The 22648-nt window shown below is 56.3% G+C and overlaps 14 protein-coding genes across 14 annotated transcripts; 6 read left to right on the forward strand and 8 right to left on the reverse strand.

The window, feature by feature from the left end:
- Positions 1-147: 147 nt before the first annotated feature.
- On the forward strand, positions 148-549 carry SOL12 (elicitin; the record flags this gene model as incomplete). The annotated part of the gene is made up of 1 exon (XM_009524669.1): positions 148-549. The coding sequence occupies one exon, from the start codon at positions 148-150 to the stop codon at positions 547-549; it is 402 nt and encodes a 133-aa protein (XP_009522964.1).
- Positions 550-721: 172 nt separating this feature from the next.
- Positions 722-1932, forward strand: PHYSODRAFT_491033 (hypothetical protein; the record flags this gene model as incomplete). The annotated part of the gene is made up of 2 exons (XM_009524670.1): positions 722-817; positions 1105-1932. 2 exons carry the CDS (start codon positions 722-724, stop codon positions 1930-1932), a joined length of 924 nt encoding a protein of 307 aa, XP_009522965.1.
- A 118-nt stretch (positions 1933-2050) lies between these two features.
- PHYSODRAFT_491647 (hypothetical protein) lies at positions 2051-2761 on the reverse strand (the record flags this gene model as incomplete). The annotated part of the gene is made up of 1 exon (XM_009524671.1): positions 2051-2761. One exon carries the CDS (start codon positions 2759-2761, stop codon positions 2051-2053), a length of 711 nt encoding a protein of 236 aa, XP_009522966.1.
- Positions 2762-5886: 3125 nt separating this feature from the next.
- Positions 5887-6408, forward strand: PHYSODRAFT_489104 (hypothetical protein; the record flags this gene model as incomplete). Its single annotated transcript, XM_009524672.1, has 1 exon — positions 5887-6408. One exon carries the CDS (start codon positions 5887-5889, stop codon positions 6406-6408), a length of 522 nt encoding a protein of 173 aa, XP_009522967.1.
- Positions 6409-7905: 1497 nt separating this feature from the next.
- PHYSODRAFT_491479 (hypothetical protein) lies at positions 7906-8184 on the forward strand (the record flags this gene model as incomplete). The annotated part of the gene is made up of 1 exon (XM_009524673.1): positions 7906-8184. One exon carries the CDS (start codon positions 7906-7908, stop codon positions 8182-8184), a length of 279 nt encoding a protein of 92 aa, XP_009522968.1.
- Positions 8185-8532: 348 nt separating this feature from the next.
- PHYSODRAFT_407245 (hypothetical protein) lies at positions 8533-9386 on the reverse strand (the record flags this gene model as incomplete). Its single annotated transcript, XM_009524674.1, has 2 exons — positions 8533-9178; positions 9259-9386. Coding segments are annotated over 2 exons (774 nt in total), but the record flags the coding sequence as incomplete, so codon positions are not given.
- Positions 9387-9683: 297 nt separating this feature from the next.
- PHYSODRAFT_489519 (hypothetical protein) lies at positions 9684-10175 on the reverse strand (the record flags this gene model as incomplete). The annotated part of the gene is made up of 1 exon (XM_009524675.1): positions 9684-10175. One exon carries the CDS (start codon positions 10173-10175, stop codon positions 9684-9686), a length of 492 nt encoding a protein of 163 aa, XP_009522970.1.
- A 1104-nt stretch (positions 10176-11279) lies between these two features.
- Positions 11280-11804, reverse strand: PHYSODRAFT_489824 (hypothetical protein; the record flags this gene model as incomplete). Its single annotated transcript, XM_009524676.1, has 2 exons — positions 11280-11418; positions 11686-11804. Coding segments are annotated over 2 exons (258 nt in total), but the record flags the coding sequence as incomplete, so codon positions are not given.
- Positions 11805-13705: 1901 nt separating this feature from the next.
- Positions 13706-13882, reverse strand: PHYSODRAFT_406651 (hypothetical protein; the record flags this gene model as incomplete). Its single annotated transcript, XM_009524677.1, has 1 exon — positions 13706-13882. A coding segment is annotated over one exon (177 nt), but the record flags the coding sequence as incomplete, so codon positions are not given.
- A 151-nt stretch (positions 13883-14033) lies between these two features.
- PHYSODRAFT_410077 (hypothetical protein) lies at positions 14034-14198 on the reverse strand (the record flags this gene model as incomplete). The annotated part of the gene is made up of 1 exon (XM_009524678.1): positions 14034-14198. A coding segment is annotated over one exon (165 nt), but the record flags the coding sequence as incomplete, so codon positions are not given.
- Positions 14199-14510: 312 nt separating this feature from the next.
- Positions 14511-14732, reverse strand: PHYSODRAFT_496923 (hypothetical protein; the record flags this gene model as incomplete). The annotated part of the gene is made up of 1 exon (XM_009524679.1): positions 14511-14732. A coding segment is annotated over one exon (222 nt), but the record flags the coding sequence as incomplete, so codon positions are not given.
- A 1559-nt stretch (positions 14733-16291) lies between these two features.
- On the forward strand, positions 16292-17792 carry PHYSODRAFT_491567 (hypothetical protein; the record flags this gene model as incomplete). The annotated part of the gene is made up of 2 exons (XM_009524680.1): positions 16292-16657; positions 16734-17792. The coding sequence occupies 2 exons, from the start codon at positions 16292-16294 to the stop codon at positions 17790-17792; spliced, it is 1425 nt and encodes a 474-aa protein (XP_009522975.1).
- A 32-nt stretch (positions 17793-17824) lies between these two features.
- On the forward strand, positions 17825-21630 carry PHYSODRAFT_285392 (hypothetical protein). Its single transcript, XM_009524681.1, has one exon. It carries the CDS (start codon positions 18796-18798, stop codon positions 19402-19404), a length of 609 nt encoding a protein of 202 aa, XP_009522976.1. The 5' UTR covers positions 17825-18795; the 3' UTR covers positions 19405-21630.
- On the reverse strand, positions 21582-22583 carry PHYSODRAFT_298467 (hypothetical protein; the record flags this gene model as incomplete). Its single annotated transcript, XM_009524682.1, has 1 exon — positions 21582-22583. One exon carries the CDS (start codon positions 22581-22583, stop codon positions 21582-21584), a length of 1002 nt encoding a protein of 333 aa, XP_009522977.1.
- Between the last annotated feature and the right edge of the window lie 65 nt (positions 22584-22648).

The raw sequence follows: 22648 nt of genomic DNA on the forward strand, positions 1-22648 counted from the left end.
GGTTCATAGGGTGGAGGAGATTTGTTCGCTGTGCGCGCAGGAAATGCGGAGTGCAGCTCGGCAGTACTGAGCACGACGGAGGGAGACCATTCTCCATTTTGCACAGCGCCACGAACCAATCTCCCTCCTCCTTCTCCTCTTTTCAAGATGCAGACCTTCACGCCCGCCGTCTTCGTCGTCGGCCTCCTCGCTCATCTCTCCCCCGCCACGACCAATGCCGCCGTCTGCAACTCGACCGAGCTCGCCGAGGCGCTGCAGCCGCTGTACACCAACGCGAACTACTCCGCGTGCTCGTCGGACGTCGGCGTGGCGCTTCCCTTCGCGGCCCCACCGACGACGGCACAGCTCGCTGCGATGTGCTCCAGCGCCGCCTGCCAGGCGCTGACCCCCGTCGTCGTCGCGCTGGACTTGCCGGACTGCGAGGCCATCGTCAACGGCGTCGCGTACAACGTGCTGCTGGTGCGCGCCCGCCGCCTGCAGCAGTGCTCGTCCGCGAGTCTCTCGTCGAGCATCATCGCGAGCGTGGCCTCCAGCCAGACCGGCGCCTAGACGAGAAGATCGTCACTTCAACTTGCGTGCTTAATAATTCAACATGAATGTTGCGTTTCGTACTGTGAAATTTGCGTTAAGATGAGCTCTTTCTCGAGTGCACGTCAGGATTTGCAGCGAGTACGCGAAAAAGCTCGCAGGAGTTCAGCGCCCCGTACTTCACATGTCGGCAATGCAGGACAGCGCCGCCACGGCGGCCGCCAAGCTCTCGGAGCGCAAGCGCCTCAAGCACCGCGAGTACGTGAAAAAGTCCTACAAGAAGAAGCTCGTACGTGCGTGCGTCTCCATTTGTTTTCCGATGCCCGTCATTCCTGCTGACCGAGTGAGAGTTCGTTCATGGCGCTGCAGACGACGCTGGAGAACCTGCGACGCGAGCTGGAGACGCTGGACAAGCAGTACGCGGCCTTGTTGTTGTCCGAGAGCGGCAACGCCCAGCAGAACGACGAGAACACCGCCTCCGCCGCCAACGCTAACGCCAGTTCCAGCTCCGTTGCCGCTCAGACGCCGACCATGCAGAAGTACTTGCAAGCCACGGAGCTCAAGACATGGTACCAGCACGAGAATGACCGGCTGTACCAGCTCAACGCCTACCACATGAAGCTCGAGAGCCGCATGGGCCAGTTGCTGGACGCCTCCGAGGCTGCCAAAGTGCCGCTGCCGGGTGTGTCCTCCTCGCGCCGGTTCCACATTCGCCCGCTGCCGACCGCGGCGTACGCGAAAGTGATCGACGACGCCACAAGCGACGTGCTGCGCTTCGCGCGCAGCCCGGCGAAGCTCAGTACCGGGGCCCGAGTGTTCGGCTGGACCGACCAGCGCGAGGTCCAGGGACGCACGCTCAAGTTCGCGCTGCAGAAGGAGTTCGCCCTCGCGCCGCGCGACCTCCTGCAGCGAAGCTGGTCAATCTTCTCCGACACTCAGGAGTTCCCCAAGATCTACGGCTCGGCGCTGGACGTGCAGTTTCACTTTCTGCAGCACGTCGACGCCGACACGATCCTGTTTTACAGACGCATAGCACACCCGGCAGATAGCTCCCGGGCAGTTAAAACGGTCTTCTTGCTCGCGAGACGGCAAATTGCAGAGGGGTATCTTCTACTCTTTCGGTCTATTGACAAGGACCTCGTGCACTTCGAAGAGGTGGATGTCGGCGGCGAGCCGGAAGTCCGCGTGGATCCGGACGCGACGCTCGAAGTGTTGTCGACCGAGACGTGGGTCGATAAGTACATTTGGGTGCTGTTCTACAACGTACCAGACCAGCCCAAGAAGTGCTTGTTCCACTTCGGCGGCGCCACCACCACCACACTCTGGCTGCGCGAGGTGTTGTTCGTCGCTGTGCGATGGGAGAGCATGGCTGTGGGCTCGCAGTTCACGCTCACAGCCGAGTGATTCAAAATTGTGGATGGCAGGAAGGTAGGTAAAGCAGATTAAATATTGACTGTTTGTGTGTTTCCTAGGGGTCCGAAGAGTGCCTCTTACCGACCTACCTCGCTCGAGCTAGTGATGTTCAGCCCTGCAAGGTAATGAGGGGAGCCACCGCGCGGCTCTCCCAGCGAAGTGCCATCAGCAGCACCTCCATCATCCAAAACTTGGCGTTGTCAGCTGAAAAGTGCTTCATCTCGCCGCCGAATTGAAACTCCACCCCGGAGCCGTCGCTGCGGTTCTCGAACGACGTCCACGCAAACATATCCAGCCAGACAACGCGCGGTTCAGGTGGCCTGGAGTCGAGCGTGTCCACCCTAGATTTATCCTCCGTTTTGGGGAGGTTAGCCCCAGTGAAGCCGAGCTTTTCGTGGTCCAGGGCGCGGTAGATTGTCATATAACCCTCTGCAGTCTGGAAGCGAGACGACAGGAACAGCGTCCTCATGACAGTATTTTGATCCGGACGCTGCAGTTCTCGACATAACACGCGGTTGTCTTCGTTCACCGTTTGGATGTCATGGAGATTGGACGTCATCCCGCGCGAGTGCAGCGCCTTGTACGAGCTTTCCGTTGTCATAATGGCCCAGCCACGATCCGACATCTCTTGAGCGTCCATTCCCGAGAAGAACTTACAAATCGAGTACTGCAGGTTCTCTCCTTCCAGACGATAGCGATGCGTCCAGCCCAGAACCTGCTGCTTGGACGTGTAGAGCTCTCGACTCGACCGGAAGTTGCACACGTTCGCGTACGCGACTCGGATCACTTCGAAGCACGCGTCGGCTGTCACCGGCTTCATCTCCACTGCTCTACTCTGCTTCTCGCTCGAGGCGTCCGAGTCCGACTCGGGCTCCTTCGACGGCTCCTCTCGACCGAGCTGCCGGTCCCGGCGTCGCTCGCGCTCCTCCGCGGCGCTAGCAGCCGCCAGCTTCTTCTGGAACATCACGTGCTCGTTGTGGATGCGCCGCAGCGTCGTATTTTCCTTCGCCTGCCGCTCTTTCTCGCTCGTGGCTTGCACGTACTTGTTGTACGCTAGCTGCACAGACGCAGTCGGGCCGCCCACCGTCACGACTGCGGGTCGAGACTGCACGTATCGCAGCAGCGCCGAGTGGTGCGACGCCAGCGCCTGTTCCTGCTGCCGCAGCTCCTTCAGCACTTCCTACAACACACGGAGCAACGGGGAATTAGCACACGAAACTCCCAAGAGAGGGAGGGAGGGCGAGGATGGTACAGCACCAGCTTCTGGTAGTACGAGCGCTTGACGAGCTCGCGCTGCTTGCGTTTGCGCGCGGCCTCGACCGCCTCCGAGGCGGACGTCGGGGAGGAAGACGCGCTCGCGGCCATTTTGGACTGAGGGGCTCGCGCTGGGGCGGCGCTCCGTCGCGTCGAGCGTGACGCCATGCAGAACTGCGTCACTGTGCCAATTGCTCCTTCAGGTTCGGCGCGTGTGGGACTGAACCGCGACCATAGAAATCTCAAGTTATCATTGGGTGTCCGACTGAAAGTGACCTACAGGGCCTCTAATGTTTCCATAAAGGGACACTATAAACGGACCGCATTGGACCTGAAGCAGGTCAAAGCGCTGCCAACAAAGGAATCGTGGACCTGAGCATGAGAGGACGATCTTCACATACAACGGAGTATATGTGTGTTGATATGCGTTGGGACAGATAGTCGGCGTGTAGCCATCGTGTGTGCCGTTGTTCCAGAGTGAATGTCATGAGTGTTGTGCTTCAACTTGAAGTTCGTCTCAGAAATAGCTCGCGCGCGTGATCCCTGCGCTGATGTGAAAACCACCAACCACATAACAATTCGGCGCTTCAGAAATGAGTCGCAGCTACATGTGCCAGGTCAGATGGAATGGATTGAGTCGCCTGACCCGGTCGGTGGCTGGTTGGCAGCCTGCTTGCAAGGATCATTTGGCACCGAGACACGCGGGCAGGAAGGGTATTCCTCCCGACACTTTAACAGCGTTAGATTCGGCGCCGGAATCTTGCCATTCGCCACGCGAGTCGTGAAACTGTAGTAAGCCGGACAACCCACGATTTATTTCGATGTGGCGGTGCGAGCTGCTTTGTGCAGACACCGATCGATAAGTACAGGACCTGGCGCGACTAACGGAATGTTGCTGCCCACGCGACTCATTTGTTGCCAAGACACGCCATCACTCGCTTCAAGACGGCAGACACATCTTGTTATGGACTGCAAAACGCCATCATACAAGACTCCAAGCGACAGCGAACGTATCAGCTCCAAACAATCAACCGACCGACCGGCCACGGCTCGGTTCGGTGGGGACCGCTACAAGCGCTTCGCGAAGCCATCGCTTGTCGGAAGCAGCAGCAACCTTTGTCACGACAAGTATCATTTGGACCCAATGCACACAGAACACGATACCTGCCATGCTACTTCGGTGGGGACGGACGGGTCTTGCGCAGCCATCCCAGTCGCCTACCTCGGTCGCTTACCCCCTAACTCACAAGACCCCCTGCCTTGAACGTTAAACATGCATGTATACTCAGGCAGCAGTAGCAGCAGAACCGCAAATTTAAACCGCTGGTATCTAGGATGGCGACTGCGACGACTAGTCCGACGAGTGCAACGCGTATATGTAGCTCGCGACTGCTTCAACGCTTCCACGCCAGTTCCAGAGGAGACGATTCGGTAAAGTGAATGCGGATATCAGGGGCGCCGAGGCCAGAGCCCGCACTGCAAGTCTGCGCTCGTGCGCGCCAGAGAGACCGACGTCGCTGGCTACCGCTAAGCACGCAGAAGCCGCCATGGCCCGCGTGGCGCTTGGCCACTCTGTCGTCGCCGCGGCAGTAACGCGGGGCTGTCCTGTGCGCTTTCGATAAACGAATGCCTAGCGCGGCGCGTTTTTTGCGGGTCGTGCGGTCGAGGCGAGCCGAGGAGCGCCGTGAGCGTCTTGTTGCTCGAAAAAGAGCGATCGGGGAAGGCCCCAGGCCTATCGCATCCTGTTCGGCGGCGTGCGTCAGCGGGCCCGATTTGAAAGTGCAACGCGCGCGAGCGCCGCTGGACGCAACGTGGGCCCTTTTGCTCGAGCATCGGCTCGAGCGGCACACAAACGATGCGTTCGAGCTTGGTGCCCGCCGGAGAGTGCGCTCGCGCCACGAAAGCGGAGTCCCACCCGAATAAGAAGGGAGGGCAACTACTCGTCAGCACAGTAGCGCAAGCAAGCACTCACCGCTCGGGGCGTTGAAGTGCGAGTTACGGCCGGCGCGTGCGTGGCGTGCGCTATGCATCGCATGCTCTTTGCTGCTGCTGATCGCGGACAGGCGCAGTGGCTTCGGTGGTGTCGCGGGTGCAATAGCCTCGCTGGCGGATGTCCGTCCGCTTGGACGCACACCGAAGCCGCCACGCCGTGCTGCAGCTCCTCGGCGAGCGGAGTCCGCCATGGCGCTGGACCAAACGCGCGCATTGACGCCAAAGTACTCAGCGCTGACAGCCACCACCGCCGACGACGCGCCTTCTTCGGAGACTTTGGGGCGAGCGAGAGCGAGTCGCGCATCGGCCTCGTTGCAGGTTGAACCGGACTACGTGCCACTCTTTGGACTCGAGCGGCGCAGAAACTGGGCGCTATCTTATTCCTCGCACTTAAGCGGGCCGCGCGCCAGCGTCTTAACTTTCGATCCCGCCGCACCCTTCCGAACCCGAAGGTGGTGAAAATGCTCCGCGCTGCCTCTTCTCGAGGCGGGCGCGATGCGTGATCCGGGCGCTGCTTGATCTCGAGCTCGAGCTCGAGCGGAGAGAAAGCGAGAAAGTCATTCTCGGATTCGCTCGCTACGACAACAAGCGCCTTCCTCCCGCCGCCCGCTTCAACCTGCCCCTTCACACGACCGGTTCCTCCCCCCACCAGCAACCATTACGACCGCCGTCGCGCCCACCGCCTTCTCCGTGCCTGCCATGCCGCCCTCGGTGCAGCCGCTCTCCATCTCGCTCGACTTCTTCGACATGGACGACATGGGCGTCGAGCAGCACACGCCGCTGTCCTCCACGGCCTCGTCCTCGCCCTCCTGCTCCGAGCTGAGCAAGCCCAGCCCCGCCCGAAAGCTCAAGAAGCGCAGCAGCGGCGCCAAGGTGACCCCGACCAAGCGCCTCTCCAACGAGGAGAAGCAGGCCAAGAACCGCCTCTTCGTCAAGCGCTGCTACTACAAGAAGCGCGAGGCGCTCAAGAGCCTGCGCGAGGAGGTGGCGCAGCTCGAGGGCGAGTTCGCCGCCGTGCTGGCGCGCTGGCAGCAGCGCAACGAGCACTCCGCCGAGGCCTTTCGCGACGGCCAGCGCCGCATCTCGCCGCAGGACCTGTACGCAGAGCTCACGGTCGTGCGCAGCTCGCTCGTGGAGGAGCAGCAGCGGCTGAACCTGCGGCTCGCCGACCGCCACCTCTTCCGTCAGCGGCTGCAGCAGCTCTACGAGCCCACGCGCTGAGCGCCTCCGAGCGCGCCACAAACCCCATCGTGTTTGTATCAAGCGCCGCTTCACCGCGGCCATGTCGTGTCGTCCCGCAGTGAGCCAGCCGCACCGCGCCGTGCCGTGTCCTGCTTAGTCGTCCCCATCCGCCAACGCTTCTCGTCGCAGCAGCCGCCGCGACGGATCCCAGTATTTAAAGCCGAGAGAGCTGTAGGGCGCCCGCACCACCGATGCGTGGGCGGGTTACAGTAAATCAAATTCAGTCGACTTGCACTTTACTCTCTTGCATCGGCGAGCGTACGAATGCGTGCGTTGCTGGCGGGTCGTGCTCGCGACTCGCTCACCAGCACTTCTTCCATCCAAGACGCGAAAACGCTGCCGCCGGTCGCCGCTACCGAGTCACCTCGGCGGCGGCTTCTTTGCGGCGCCGCGCTCAATGACTCCATTCGAACGATAGGACCTGTAGGTGGTCTTGATCTCAGCTGTGCCCCACGCCGAGATGATGGGGGGGGGGGGGGGCTGCGGCATGCCACTGATCGCTGGCGACGACGCCGACGACCGAAGCACCCCCGCGCGCGAACAAGCCCCTCGCGAACAAGCTCCTGGGCTTCCTCGGACTCCGAGCCGCCCTTGCCCAGCTAGCTGCCGGGGCAATTGAATGGTGGCGACGCCTCTTCGCGGCAAGATCGCGGCGGCGCGTCTCTCTTGCGCGCGTCGAAGCACCAATGGCAGGTTGGTTGCAGTGCAGGGGCGACGCTGCACTGCTGATGCTCGCCGGGGCTGACCCAGGGGGCGAGCGCAGCGGCTCTCCGCCGTGCAGATTCGCCCAGCGCGGACACAATCTCCAGCTGGCGGAGGTTAATCCGGGCCAAGTGTACACGGCGCGCATTTCTCGCGCCCGCAAGTCGGGGGCGGTGGCGGCGGTCCTCTCCAAACGCGCGCTCTCTCTCTCTTGGCGGCGCAATGCGCACTCATCGTCATAAGCGCAGCGGTGCTTACGCTTACAGCGGATGCATCTGCTGCTGGCCTCGAGCTGTATTGTCGACTTGGGGTGGACGACGACGGACGGACGGCGTCGGACGGATTCGGCGGCGACACACCCGATCGCGTGCTTTGCCACCGCGCAGCGAAAACCAGGCTGCTTGGGTTGCGCCGCCGCCGCGTCCACTCGCTGGGTTTGGCCGGTGCCCGGCGCCCATGCCGGGCCTGGTGCTGCTCACTATCATAGAACCAACACCGAATGGCGTTACAGCAACCATATGACGACAACACGACAGAAATTAAAGCAACCACAAGGCCTAAAGCAACCCTAAAACCAGCTGGCACCCGGTAATTTATTTTAAATGACGCGTAAATGACAGGGACACGTCGCCCTCGTCATGGTCTTGCTACATCTCTCTAAATTTAGACACGTGGTGGCGTCTAACTGATGTTCTCTACACAGCAATACGTGAAACACATGACAATATGTGTCCCACATTTTCAACACTTAGCAGATTTTGAGCGACAGCAAAAATGGAGAAGAAATCGCTGGCACATGAGCTGGTGCGCGCGAGAATCGCCGAGATTGCACTCCTCAAGAAGAAGCTAGATGAGCTTACCGAACATCTGGAAAAGCTTCTGGCAGCGCAGCTACAAATCCAAGCCCTCGTCGAAGATCGCGAAGAGAACAGCTATGCGTTAGCAGCCGTCTTGGGCGATGAAGGGGCCGACCAAGGTGGTCTCACCGCAGAGGACGACGCTGTTTCCCTCGATGTTCTACTGGAGCTGGCAGTGCGAAAAATGAAAGACTAATGCAGCATAGACTCTGTATTTAAAGGTAAATACAAACTGTGGTGTTTCTCAGAGCTGGTTCTGTAGCTGCTGATGAATCTGGCTAGCTTTAGCGACGTCGCGTTCAGAGAGATGACGTTCTTGGGAGTAACACATGATGACCCACAGGATTTTCAATCGCATCACCTTGACGTCGTTCTTGGAAGTTCTAGAAAGTTGCATCTGCAAGTTCCCCGTAAGATAGCTGTGGGCTTGGGCTACTACCATTACACCACAGCTAGCAAAATCAGGTTGTTGAGGGGAACAGATCCACTCAATCGGATCGAAGAAAAGATGGCCACGGGGGTCAGAAGCCTTGTGCCACCGCTCCACATAACCACGAAGCCCCTCCTTTCCTTCATTTTCTTTGTCTTTCGGAATTCCAGCCCACACGATTTCCATTTCATGGTGATAGTCATCATCAATGAGCGGCTCGTACATGTAAACATGCACCCGAAGCTTGCTTGTTTTTGCCGTGTAGCGCAGGCGAAGGATAATTACCCCCCAGTGGTCTGCGTGCAGATTAACGGGGTGGATAATAAAATTCGTTGCTGCAAGTGCTGTCTTAGGGAGACTTGGCCATCCGATAGCCCATGTCAGTGATGACGGCACATGGCACTTCCCCACCGATCTCGCAAGGGTCTCCAAGCAAAAGCCCACAGGGCTATCATTTAGCCATCCACGACAGATCCCTCCCACGATGTTGTCAAAGCTGATCAGGACTTTGTTGGAGAGCGTCACAAATTCAGTGCGTAGCCGACTTGAAGTAAACTGTGAGATAATTTCGTTCGCTAGACCTTGGTGCAGCTCGGGAACAGCATCACGCGGTAGTCCTGCAGTTGCTGTCTCCGCAGCGAAAAGATCCACGATGGAGTCAACTTTACGCCAATCTTGCTCCAGCCACTTTCGGTCCTTCAACCATGAGGTACACTTCGCCTTGATCGCGTAGAATCCTGTTAGAGCACCTACATATTGTCTAGAAACATAAGCATGTTAAAACAACCCTATTAAAGCATCCATATCGCTAAAGCAACCATATCGCTAAAGCAACCATACCCGCTAAATTTCCACAGTTTTGGATCAATCGCCAAGACGACGTCGAGAACAAGGCCTTGCTTCTTGGCCTTTTCATCCAGTACAATTGGCTGCTTCTCCTTCCGGGTAGTAGTCGTTGCTGCCTGCATTGATAGGGCGAGGTCTTGTGGAATTACAAATGTGTGCATGTAGTCCGCAGGTCGTACAATTTCCCAATGACAATCAATCTTCCGAGCTCTTAGATAGGCATCCTCCAGCTGAACAGGATACTTCGACAGCAGCTCCATCACGCGCTTCAGATTTGAGGTGTTTCTGGCCCAAATCAGGAACTGATCCAAAGTCACGGCAAGTTCAGTGGGTACGAAGTCGAATGGTGCTGCGCGATGACGAACCCGATCTGCTGAGTTATCATGATTTGATGCTGCACCAAGCCCGCAATAGTCTTGTCAATTCGTGTCTTGTGCCCCAACAGTGTTTTCACTTGATTCCAGTTTGACTCGATCCTGTTCGTTGTAGTATTCCCAGCCGTGAAATTTGCTGCGAGCAAAGTTCGCCCACATGTCTCGACACGAATTCCAGTTCTTTTCATAGTACGAGAATAAAGCTTGTTTCTTGTTGTCTTCGCAGTATTGCTTCAATGCACCGTAACTAGAATCGTAACCTGTCTCTGTGGAGCTGCATATGGTTTGTTTTCCAAAGTTAGCGTTACCACAAGAATCATAAATAGAACTTGTTGCGTACCTGTACAGCGTTTTTATCATCAGGTTGAGTAACTCGTCGCGTTCAGACACCTTCAGCTTGTATGGGGCCCGCTGCATCACCTTCTTCCAGTACGAAATGGCATGGAATTGACAAAGTAAAACTTTCGCAGCAGGAAATAGGGTTTTCAGCACCCTCCACTCAACGAAATCTTTGTCGATCACGATGGAGGATATCATCCGCTAACTTGGGTTCTTCGCTTGGAAATACTCCAGGATTGTTGTCATCATCGGAGCTCGTTGGTTGAGGCATATGAAGTCTACAACTGGGAACCCTCTACCAGTAGCGGTTGTGACGACCAGACTCCCTGAAATATCCAACACACAACAGTAGAAAATCACTTTGTTATAAGGTTGCTATATCATCGATATGGATGAATATAGTAGTTTTTCCGACAGATAGCTTAGTAGGATTGTACAGAACAGGAAATATATGACGGCCTGACCAATCACACAGTCGCTATTCACTATTTTCATCCAATCAAATCACACAGGGATAGGTTTTTAGTTCCGACAGCTTCTGACAAATATTTGTCGGAAGCGAGAAGCAAATATATATATATGCACATAGTGAAATACAGTCAAGTACGTACTTTTCAAATATGCTCATGATTACAACAACTAGGCAGAAACCTATTTTAGGCCCGGAGCTCTAGTCAGTGAAGACACTGGTGGTCCTCCGCACATACACACATAGGCACTTTGAAACGGCAGAAGCGCCAGACAAAGATCAGCATGAGTCTCTCTGCACTCATCCCTGCGAACACGCAAAAAGCGCGCACCACAGGGATTGGTGCTTTTGAGCACATGCTAGAAGCAGATAATGTGTCTATGAATGTCATTCAAGCCTGTGTGCGTGGTGACAGTTCTGGCAAGAGCCTTGCTGCCATTATGGACCGCTTTGGCTACTACCTCGCCACTTATGAAGGTAAGAAAGGTAAGTTGGCGTCTAACACAGCCATTTCATACTTTAGAACGTTAAGCTTTGGTTTTTCGATGAGCATCCTCATCTTCGGGTTCCTACAGAGTTAAACCTGCTAAAGCAAGGCAAGACTTTGGGAAAACATTGCTTGAAACGGGACAATGGGGGATTTACTAACAAAGCTCCGCCTTGCACGAAGGCGAATTAAGGTCACTAATTCGCTATGTCTACAGCACGGCGTCTGTCGCCACCGACTGCGAAGATGCGGCGCTCGCGTGCCTCATGTGGCACTGTTTTGGGTGCTCCTCGGGTCTCGGCTATATCAGCTAGCAGCACATCACAGTGTCAGCGGACAACGTTTTCTACGTACGCATGCTTCGTGTGAAAACCGCCGAAGAGCAAGGCCTCACCCTCGTACCTGACCGCGACGACTTCCTCACCTGCCCCCTGCACATGCTGGCCGTTGCTCTGGTGATGCAGGAGGCGCCCTGTGTGTCGCTGCTGAGTCAGCTTCCCGCTCTCGCCACCACCGCTGGAACCTCGCTCGACGCAGGTGCGCCTCTGCTCGAGGTGCTGCGGGTCAGCGTCGCGGATAGCAGCGACACCGCGGCGGCCTTGGAAGCGTCCCTGTCGCCGCCCAGCACCGCTTCCCTGCTCCCCACACCAAGTCCGCCCAGCTCCAACCCGTCGCAAGCCACCACCGCCTCCCTGCCAACTCAGCTCACAGTTTCAAGTCCCGCGAGAAGCAGCCTCGGCCGCGGTGAGGACGGAGTCCAAGCGTATGTCAACCGCGTTTTGAAGCGGGTGGCTGAACCCGCCGGTGCCACCAGCAACCTGACCTCGCACTCCTTTCGCCGAGGAGGTGCCCAGCACGCCAACGGAGACGAGCGGCTAGCAGCGCAGTGGATCTTTGACCGCGGGTCATGGGATATGACCCGCACGAACAAAGGCTTTGCCTATGTCTTCAACACCCCCCGCGAAGACCGAAAAGTCGCCCGAGTGCTGAGCGGCTGGAGCGCCGACGAAGCCCCGGTCATTGCGGACGTTGCAGCGCTGGACCATGGGACGCACAAACGCCTGGCGCGCTTGGAGGAGCTGCTGTTCGGTTCCTCCATTGGACTGGCAGACGCAAAGCTAAACGTAAGTCGCAAGGTTATCGGAGGGCTGACGGCGTACCTGATCAAGTATTTCCCGCAAGTGAAGGCGCTGGCGCCCGACACGCTGTTCGTTGCGCGTATCGAGGAATACTTAGGAGCGGCTGATATCCCGGTCGCCGACATGCTGTCTTGGTCCATGGCAATCAATACGTCTGCTGCTTCGAGTCCTGAACAAGCACACGAAAAGGCGGAAGCAAAGGGCAACTGCTGTCATACTGGGTGTCACCATTTGGCTGTCATTAGCGAGCTTATCGAGAGCAATCGGCTCATGTCTGCGCGCCTCCTCGCACTGGAGACGATCATCCTAAAGCAAGCGCCGCCTGTGAAGCGTATTGAAGAAGCATCAGAAGAGCAAGCGTCGTCAGAGCAAGCGCCACCCGCAAAGCGAAGAAAGAATGCTGCTACGAACCTGTCCTCGCTGTGGTTCGAGTGGTACACGAGGCTGCCCCGTGTCTGGGACTCGAGCGACCGCCAGAAGAAGTCCGACTACCGCCTGGGCGTTGCGTACATGAAGCTCTTTTTTGACGGCGGATTCGTGCTGCGCGAGGATGCTGTCGACTTCAAAGATCTTGTCTTCGAAGTAGGAACACGCGCGGAAGCAGCGGTCCTTAGGTTCTTGAGCGAGCAGGGATCCCGCAAAAGGAGCTGGCAGTGTGCTGCGCGAGATACGCAAGCTTCATCGGTCTGGTGCCCTCGACAGTCGCATCGTGGCGTATCAAAGCCACCTCGCCCTGGAAAGGATCGTCGACCCAGCGCCGGCTGCAACCCAAAACATATTACAAGTCGTCGGACACGTGTAACGGGGAAAATACATATATTCATGAACAAATACAAGACAGTTAGCTTACGAACGCGCAGATCAAGGCCATGACCATCCTGCCCAGAGACCGTCGGGCACTCAGCGCATCGCTCTCCATCCGCTCGTCGCCGCTTGCCCGGACCCAAACACTGCACACCTTGGAAGGCTCCCATCAATCGTGATTGGCGACGGCGGGCTTCGATCCCGCTCCTCAGGGCAAACCCTGCGCTCATCCATTGAGCTTCGTCGTCAAGGGTGGGGCCTCCAGCTTGGCTTGCGGTCTGGGGGGTTCGGCTTAAAAAATCTAGACTGAAGCCGCGGGGCCTCTGTCGGCGTTGCCTCCGAGAGCTTGACTGCGTGGCGCTTTTCTATTGGCTTAAATAAAACCTCATTGAGGTTCCTAAACGAGTGGCTCTGGAAGAGAGGGTCACTCTTGTGAAGTGTAAATATCACTGTTTAAAGACAATCAACCCAAATAGTGGACCCACCACAGGATCCTACCTCGAGAGCACATTGCTCCGAGTCGATTTTGCGCCTAGATGCAAATTGCCGTTTTTCTCGGCCCACAGACCTCTAGAGGCGATTTCCTCGCGGCTGTGAGCACCGCATGAAAGCTGACAAGAATCGGTCAAACGGCCCCCTAGTCCTAATTTACCGTACATAATATCTAATTTCCGATTTTCCCCTATATCCGATTTTGCACTGGCTTTGACCAATTGCCTACTTGTCGGAATATGTAGGGAAGTCGGAACCGTCATGATATGGTTGCTATAACTACGCAAGGTTTCCGTAACAAAGATAAAGTTGCTATACCGAACAACTCATACGCACCCAAGTGATAGCCCAAATTGTTCGTGCCGTGAGTGAAATCCATCGTAAGAGTGTCGCCCCAGCGCTCGAACATCAACTTCTGCACCTTTGTTTGCATCACGATACCGCATGTCACGTCCATTTGGTCTTGAATAACAAGGACGTCACTACCGTCTAACTGGCGGATAGCTTGCAGCATGTCTTTCAAACGGGCCTCCGCTGGGTCGTGCCCTATAATACTGCGGATCAGATTACGGGTCTGTTGAGGTGTTATTTTGCAGCCCAGCAAACACACAAAGCGCGAACAGTAACGTAAGTATCACTTCAGCATATCATATATAAAACTACGCACCGATTCTCTCATTCAGGAAGTTCGTGATGTGCTTGGAAGAAACACTAGCATCCGTTAAAGTCTTAACATCTTCGAGATCTTGCTCGTCCAACGGAAGTGTCTTTGTTGTCAGGTACAACGATGCTTGCGTTCGGGTGGTCGGGTGCGTGTGGGTAAAGTTCTGATTATCAACAGCGACATATGAGAAATACCAACAAAGCAAACAAATACACGAAAAGGCAGATACCTCGTTTCTTATGACAATTCGAAATTTGCCATTTTCCATCCGCTGAACGGTTGGTGTCGTGCGTGCAGGACACCCGCAATAGTTGCCTTTTCTATTGCGATGTCCCTTGGAGCGCGACGCTTGCGAAACACCGTGTGTACAGCGGAGGACCTTGTGACTCCAATTAAAACGTGAAGGGATTTGGTCCCGATGATTGCTGCATATGAAAGGGGGTTTCGTTAATAACTTAAATTTCTCATCAAACAGAGGTCACACATACCTGTTGTACTGATTTCGTGTCTCCGAGCTTCGTACTCGAAACTTGAGGTGGTGCGTCTGCTTGTATATTTTCAAGTGTGCGTTGAACTTGCTCCAACTCTTGATAATCGCTGGGGTAAAGGGCGGAACGGGGTTGATAATTTCTTCGCGCTCCTCGTTGATCTCCCGCAACTCGTCAAGGTGCTTGCTTGATCGCTTCCGCGGTATGTACTGCTTGTTCAGCTTGGATAAACGTGGGGCCGAATCAGCGTCGACAGACTCGTGAAGCTGCAGCTCCGCCTTACGCTTTTTCGCGAAAGATTGGGCTTCATCCCCAGCAGAAAGCTTGCATTTGGCCAGAGCGGTATCTATCGATTCCAAAGTGAATGTCAATATTAATGATAGCGCAACCTATTTGCTTAAAGCGACTTTAACGAGAATACCTGGTGTTTTCTTGCGTGCTGTGGCTTTCTTTCTCGGCTCGGGGCTCTGTCTGCGTGTCCTGCGTTCTAAACAAACTAAATAAATACACAATACATTATCAGTTCAACTCAATAAGTATCAACAATAATCCAAACGAGTCTTACCCGCTTCTGCTTCGTCTTCTGTGCTGGATTCTCCGTCGTCATCTGCCTCCTGTTCATCGTCACTCGCCTCCTCTTCATCGTCGTCACCCTCCTCTTCATCGCTATCGCTCTCTTCGTCATCATCGACCTCTTCTTCGTCTTCTTCCTCTTGGTAGCAATCCTCCGCCTCTTCGTCGCCGTTGTCTTCCTCATCCTCCTCGTCCAGAACAAAGTCTTCGTCTTCGTCGTCGTCTTTTTCAATCCCGAGAGCGGCGTACATGTAGTTTAGCTCCTCGTTTACGTTCCGCAGCTTTCGGCCTAAACAATACATACCGACAGAATTCAAACAAAATGTGAGGCACGTAGATACTCTCGTTGCCACCAACATGGATCATACTGATTACCGTTTATAATGGCTCCCCCCGCAGGAGCCATCGGTCCCCCCTCGCCGTTTGGTGCTTGACTGATTCGCGAGAGGTGCGTGCCCCACGTGGCCTCCGTTCAGCAGCGCGATTCTTAAAATGAGCGGCTGTGAGGTGGCGCACTTAATGGCATCGTACCTAATCAGAAGCGCACTTTAGCGTGATTTGCGTACCTAAGGGCTTAATGGTAATTTAGACATTTAAATTACGCTCGTAATTTTTGAAATCCCTAAACGCAACCATACATGTCTCAGAATGGCTAAAAGCAACCATACTTATGGTTGCTCTAACCACTCCCGCGCGCCGGCCAAGGCTCGGGGCGCGCGCAGCCAGCTGGGCTACTGTAACCCCGCCGCAGCGCGATGAATCTCCTTCGAGGAGGCGCTCCGTCAGAAACATGCTGCTCGGCGTCGGCCAGCAGGCCCGAGCAGCAGGGCAGCATGACGAGCGCCATGGTCTCGTTTCGCCAATATCTACCCGTCGAAACCGTTTCTGAACCGCATGCGCTTGAGCGGGGGAGACGGCTTTTTCTGCAGCAAAGAGCCCATCTCCGCTTCGGCGAGTGATGAGATTGGTCAGAAATCATCGACCATCTCAATATTGTTTCTCGTAGTGAATGGGTTATAACAATCCTGGACTTCAAGCTTTATCTATGTGACTATTGTCCTTGAAAATATACCAAAGCAAAGGGTATAAGAAGCTAGTGGATTGTCCTGGAACTTTGGGGCAGTTCTGTAAAATTCTCGGCCTTTCCTTCCGCCTCAGGCTCAGAGTTAAATTGCCGCGAGGAAAGCCAACAGCCATCATGAAGGACGTGGAGAGCGACATGGCGGCGCTGGAGCTGGACATCGACGCCGCCTTCGCGCCCAAGGTGGAGATCGGCGGCGGCAACTCGTCGTCCTCCGAGGAGGCGTCCTCGTCCTCGGAGCGCGTGACGCTGGCGCCGCCGCCGCTCAACGCCATCGACGACGACGACGACATCACGAGTCAGCTGCTGAGCATGCTGGCCGAGGAGATGTCCCAGAAGAAGCGCAAGCGCAACCTCAAGACGGCGGGGCCCAGCACCACGGGCATCCGCCACCGCAAGGCGCTGGCGCTGGCCTCGCCCGCCGACGAGCTCAAGCGCGAGAAGAACCGCGACTCGGTCAAGCGCTCGTACTACCGCAAGATCGTACGTGGACGGACATTGGTTGGTTTGACCTACGTACTGCGTCTGACAGGAACTGACGTGTTGCTGCTTACTGTAGGAGACGCTGGGCGAGCTGAGGGCGCACACCGAGTACCTGCGTGAGCAGTACAACCGCCTGCTGGCGCAATGGGAAGACAAGACGGAGCGAGAGAAGGCCGAGACCGCCAAGGACCCGTCCAGCCTCATGAAGCGATACCTGGAGCTCTCGAGGCTGCGCGACCGCCTGTGGATGGAGAACACGCAGCTCCACGAGCAGTTCGAGGACCGCGAGAAGATCTCGTTCCGCTTCCAACGACTGTTCGACGTCAACTACCAGCTCATGGACCACTCGATCGCCGCGCCGATCGAGGAGGAGAACAAGGACCGCCGCGTGCAGACGCCCATGCTTATCATGGACGAGATGTCGTTTGAGAGCTTCAACAAGTTCGCGCAGGACGCGCAGCGCACGTTTGAGGGCTTCGTGGCTAGCCGCCACCGCATGCTCACGACGGACACGGCGCTCGGCTGGACGTGCTCGCACGTGGCGAAAGACAACTCGTTCGGCTACTACTTCGAGAAGAACTTTCGCCGTAGCTCGTACGTGAGCGCGTCCGAAGTGGCGCGCACGGCCTGGCAGACGCTCACGTCGCCCGAGCGGCACTCGAAGCTGTACGCGCCCGCGCTGCACACGCGCTTCCACATCATGCAGCAGTTCGACAACAACAGCTACGTGCTCTACCGCACGATGGAGAAGGAGGGCGAGGACTCGATCACCACGGCGCTCATCATCATGACCCGCATCCCACACCCGAACGACTCAGGCTGCCTCATCATCTGCAAGGGCCTGCGCCGCGAGGAGCACACGCTCCACGTCGAGTTCAGCGAGGCCATCGCGCTGCAGAAGAAGAAGGAGTGGCGGCAGTCCATGTACTGGATCAACATCGAGGAGGTGCCCGTCGACGACAACAACAACAGCGAGGAGGTGTCCGGCGAGGACGTGGAGAAGAAGCTCAAGGTCGTGCACGGCGGCATCATGAACAACATGGGCGACCGCAGCCGCTCCTTCTGGCTGTTCGAGAACCTCCAGATCGCGCTGCGCTGGGAGCAGAACCTCGGGCTGGGCGAGCCGCTAAGCTAGAGCAGCTAAGCGCAGGCCAACCGGAACTCACGCATCAAAGATGGCTCACGGTCACTGCATTGCATTGGCCCGGCCATCTGGATTGAGGCAGGGAGGACACGAAGCAGCGCCGCCGCGTCGAGCGCGCCCACGCACAGCACACAACAGAACTCGAACGGCGGCCTCGGAGGCGAGAGTGGAAGCAGCGCGCTTGCATTCAGCATGCGAGTCCGGCCGCCGCGGCCGCATCATCGCCCCGTCGAAAGTGGAGGCAGCGGAAATCGAGAGGTATTATTTTTGTAGGGCCCTTAGGCGACGGGTTGAACTATGTTTCAGTATACGAACTCCGATATTACAAATGCGACTCCGTATCTATTTACCGAGGTCACGCCAACGTTCAACCACCGACGTCGCCGAGCACGTCGCCCCGTGACAGATCTGCTGGCCGCCGTCGCTCGCACAAGTGGATTCCGCCAAGACGCAGCAATGGTGGCGACGACGACCTCGGCGCAGCTCTCGCCCGAGGAGCTGCAGCGGCGCGAGCGCAATCGCAGCAAAGTGCGCCGCAGTTACTACCGCAAAATCGTACGTTCCGTTAATATGCTACGCGCGCCAGTAATGTTCGTCTGCGCGTCTCGCGGCGGCGGCTGACACCTTCCGTTTGTTTTGTTAGTTCAATCTCAATGCGGCTGACACCTTCCGTTTGTTTTGTTAGTTCAATCTCAATGAGCTGCGGGCGCAAGTGGCGACGCTCGAGGACGAGTACGAGCGGCTGCTGCAGACGCAGGAGCAGCGAGCGGTTTTCCACGTGACGCAGGCGCTGACCGACACGCTGAACGAGAGCGACGCGCAGTCGCTGCTGGACGCGACGCTGGAGCCGCTGGAAGACCTCGAGGCGATCAGCGAGCTGGAGCCGATCGAGCCGCTCCCACTGGCTGAAGCCGGCCGAGAGAAGCGCCTGCTGCAGCTCGCGCGCGTTCGGAAGGCGCTGTACGAGGAGAACGAGACGCTCAGGGATCGGAAGATGACGTTCGCCAAGGCCTACGGAAGTCTGCAGCACCTGGTGGACGTCCACGCCGAGGACGAGGAGGAGGACGACGCGGTGTCCAAGCGCACGCAGCTCATGGTGTGGCGGAAGTTCAAGTTCGACGAGTGTCTCGAGATCAACCGCGTCGCCTACGGCCGCATCATGGCGGACTTGGAGAAGCACCGCCGCCATCCGCACAAGGGCATGACTCTTGGCTGGACGGACCGACGGCGGCTTGATAACGGAGTGATGAGTTATTGCTTTTCGAAGTTTTTCGCCAACCGTTCGGCGGCGGAGCTGGCCGAGAATACGTGGCAGCTCGGCTCCAACATGAAGCGCGCGAGCCGATTCTTCTCCGTCTTCCTGAACGTGGACGTGCACATTGTCCAGCACGTCGATATGAACAACATCGTGTGCTTGCGGACGGTGAACCAGGCGGACCACGACGTGGTGCTCAAGAGCCTGTATCTGCTGACCCGTTTCGAGACCGAGAAGGGCTTCATTATCCTCGTGCACGGACTGGACCCTGCGCGACTCGAGGACGATTTCACTACGCTCGCCATGGTGGGCAAGGCGGAGATTTGGCACGACGAGTTCCGTTGGTAGGTCTGCTGGTGGTTTCTGTACAGCACAGTAGTTGGCTCTAACCGTGGTGTTTCATGATGATAGGATTGTCCTTGAGAACGAAGATGGCGGATGCCGCATGTCGTACGGAGGCCACGTGCTGGTGGAGCACCCGTGGGAGCAGTTTTGGCTCTGCGAGGTGCTGTTGCTGACGCTGCGTTGGGAGAGTGCCGTCGTCGCTGCGCTATTTTCATTGCGATGCAACTAAACACTATTTTCCGAGCTATCAAGATAAAAATTGTCCGAAAACTTTGTCGCGGTCCGGAATCGTGTCAGTTGTATACTAGCCTATCTTCGCGCTCAGAAATCTAGGTCCGCGTCACATGCCAGCTATAGATTGATCTGATAGGTACAACATATCTAAATAGCGAGCTCTAACTCTTTCTAGAAGCTGAGGTATGGACAAAAACGTATCCGAAAGATTATGTCGCGCAGTGACACTGCTCACTCCCATCCAACTTAATATACTGTATACTGCGGCAGTGTACAGTATATCCCTTCTAGCCCCAGACCTTATTCTGTATCCTACAGAATAAGCATTAGACTTGATTAAAGTATACTTCAAAACCTGTCAAATATTTGCTGTTGGAAGCCCTTTCGCATCTTGCGGTCAAGCGCTGGGTACATTGTGCACAGAAAAGATACGAAAGTGAACAAAACATGCTCAATGTATCCGCCATATGCCGAAATGGCGAGCTTCTATTGGTCGTGGCGAGCTTAGAGCACGCTCAAAACCTGCTACATGGTAATACCTTGCAAGGCTGCTAAGGCAGCATACTTCGGCTCCAGCCACCCATCTTCGGCACGTCGCGATAAACGCGGAGGAAGAAATCGCCCTGTTCCTAACTGACGTAGTGAGGAGGAACTGGGCGAATTCTTCCTTGTGCTTGACATTAGCGCATCATTAGATTTCTTTAGCCCACCTAACAAGCTTGTTACGATTGTCTCTCTAACAACACCAGGGAGATTGCATGCTCAATAGCCCGTAATGACACGCACTACACACGGTTCCTCTTGTACGAAACAGGACAATATATGATATTCATGCCAACGTCTACTTCTTCCTTTACATGCGCACGCTCTTCAATGTTCGCGCCAGCCGTGGGTCATCTTCGCCATTTTGGCAGCCTCCGCTTTGCTCTGTAGCCTCCGGCACTGCCGCTCCATTCCTGCCGCTATCATCGGTAGCCTCCGTCGTAGCCTCTGTCCCTACTTCTGTAATCTCCGCTGTAACCTCATCACGCGGAGAGCTTCTTCTGTAGCATCTGTCGTAGCATCTACCGCTTCTTCTGTAGTCTCCGGTGTAGCCACACCATGAGGTGCGCTTCTTCTGTAGCCTCTTGAGTAGCCACTGCATCAGCTACAATACAGTGGTAGACCCGGCTGTAACCGGCTTCGTAGGAACCGATGAGGTTGTGCGTTGACTCCGCAATCGATCTGCCAATCGGGCCACACGCGAGAGCTCATAGCGTCTTCTAGGTCGGATCACCAGGTCTGGTAATCAACATCGCAACGTAGAATCAATATACCACTAGTACAATGTTACAGAGCAAAGTACACGCTCTCGCTTACCTGTAGATCACAATGGCGCTCATCATGATCGTCTTCGGCCATGGTCCTTGGCCAATTGGGCACGCTCGACGGGCCCCAACAAAGCTTGCATTGCGACGTCTTGAACAGCGCAGTTTCGGAATGAAGGAAAGTACGAGTGGCTGACACGCGGCGGTTTTAGGCTTCCACCCGAATTTTCAAACCTGTTGGTGGTTTATACTCGTCCGTCTATTACCGCGGAATAAACCCCGTTTATCTTCCCATCGCTAATCTAACAGGATGATGTGCACAATACCGGCTATACAAACATCCATATGCGAAGTTCGAAAGAGAGGACAAGTTTGCTGGATATTATGTCCTGTGACAATGCTTATTCTGTAGGATACAGAATACGGGGTTAGAGGGGATATTAAGTTGGACGGGAGTGAGCTCCTTCGTTGAACAGTCTTTGGCGACCTGTGTAGTAGTAAAGAGAAATTCAAACCCAACAAGCTTTTTTTACTAAAAGACAAACGCACTACAAGACGTATATTGAGCAAATAATTCATTCGTTGTCTGTGTCTTCAACAGGAAGTGTAGGCTAGGCCGTCCGCTACGCTGCACATCGATCAAACGGGTCCCATGCCCATCGAGGCGCGCAGGTTTTCGTAGACCATGAGCGAGATGATGGTGTGCGGGCCAAGGCGGAACCAGTTCGGCAGCCATCCCTTGAAGAAGCCGCGGACGCCTTCCGTACGGAGAACGGACATGAACGCGCGGCCAAGGACGTTGGAGCATCCGCTCTTGGCTTCGTTTTGGATCTGGGTCTTCATCACGTCCATCGGCGATGACGCCGTGGCCGCCATCAGACCGGCAAACATGCTCGAGATCATGTGGACCGTCACGCCTTCCTCCAGCGACGTCTGCGACAGCAGCGTGTGCTTCATGTGGTCATAACTCGGGAGCTGCGCTGCCGTGAGGGCCATCGCACGGTAAGTCGTAGCAGCAACACCACGGTAGAAACCCTCAACAAGCCCCTCCTGCTGGTAAATCTGACGGCACGCGAAGATGAAGCTGTTGTGGTAGCGAGCACCCGTGCGGTCGGCCTGCATGCGGACCTTGACGAGGTCCATGGGGTTCACGAGTGCGCTGCCGATGCCGCCAGACGTGGCTCCTGCCAGCAGCTTAATGTACAGCGGAGAGGTGGCGCGCTCGTCGGCCGAGATGTGGAACACCTTGTCCTCGAACGTCTCCTTGACCACGTCGTACGCACCGAACCGGATGCCCGAGTAGATGTACTCACGCAGCAGCGAGGCCTGCCAGCCCTTGGCCCAGCCCGCGAAGCCCTCTTCCTTCCAAATGGTCTTGAGACCGTGGCTGAAGCCCAAGTAACGCGTTTGTCCGCCCGCAGCACCCGTGGCGGGCTCCAGCGCCTGTAGCTGCAAGCGCACCTTGACCACGTCGATTGGGTTGGTGACGGCCGTCGCCAGAGTGTTGGCGAAGCCACCCAGCATGATTTTGACGCCGATGCTCTGCTGCCAGTCGATGTTGTGCTGCGCGGCGGCCACGGCCGACAACTGCGTGAGCTTGGCGCTTTCGTGGCGCTGCAGAGGCGCGTTCGTCGAGGCCATGGTCGGAGATGACTGGGGAGCTGCTGCCGGGTGCTACGGGCTTGGAGGCCGATCGGAGACTGACC

This window comes from Phytophthora sojae, assembly GCF_000149755.1.
Source record: "Phytophthora sojae unplaced genomic scaffold PHYSOscaffold_3, whole genome shotgun sequence".
Taxonomy (NCBI): domain Eukaryota; phylum Oomycota; class Peronosporomycetes; order Peronosporales; family Peronosporaceae; genus Phytophthora; species Phytophthora sojae.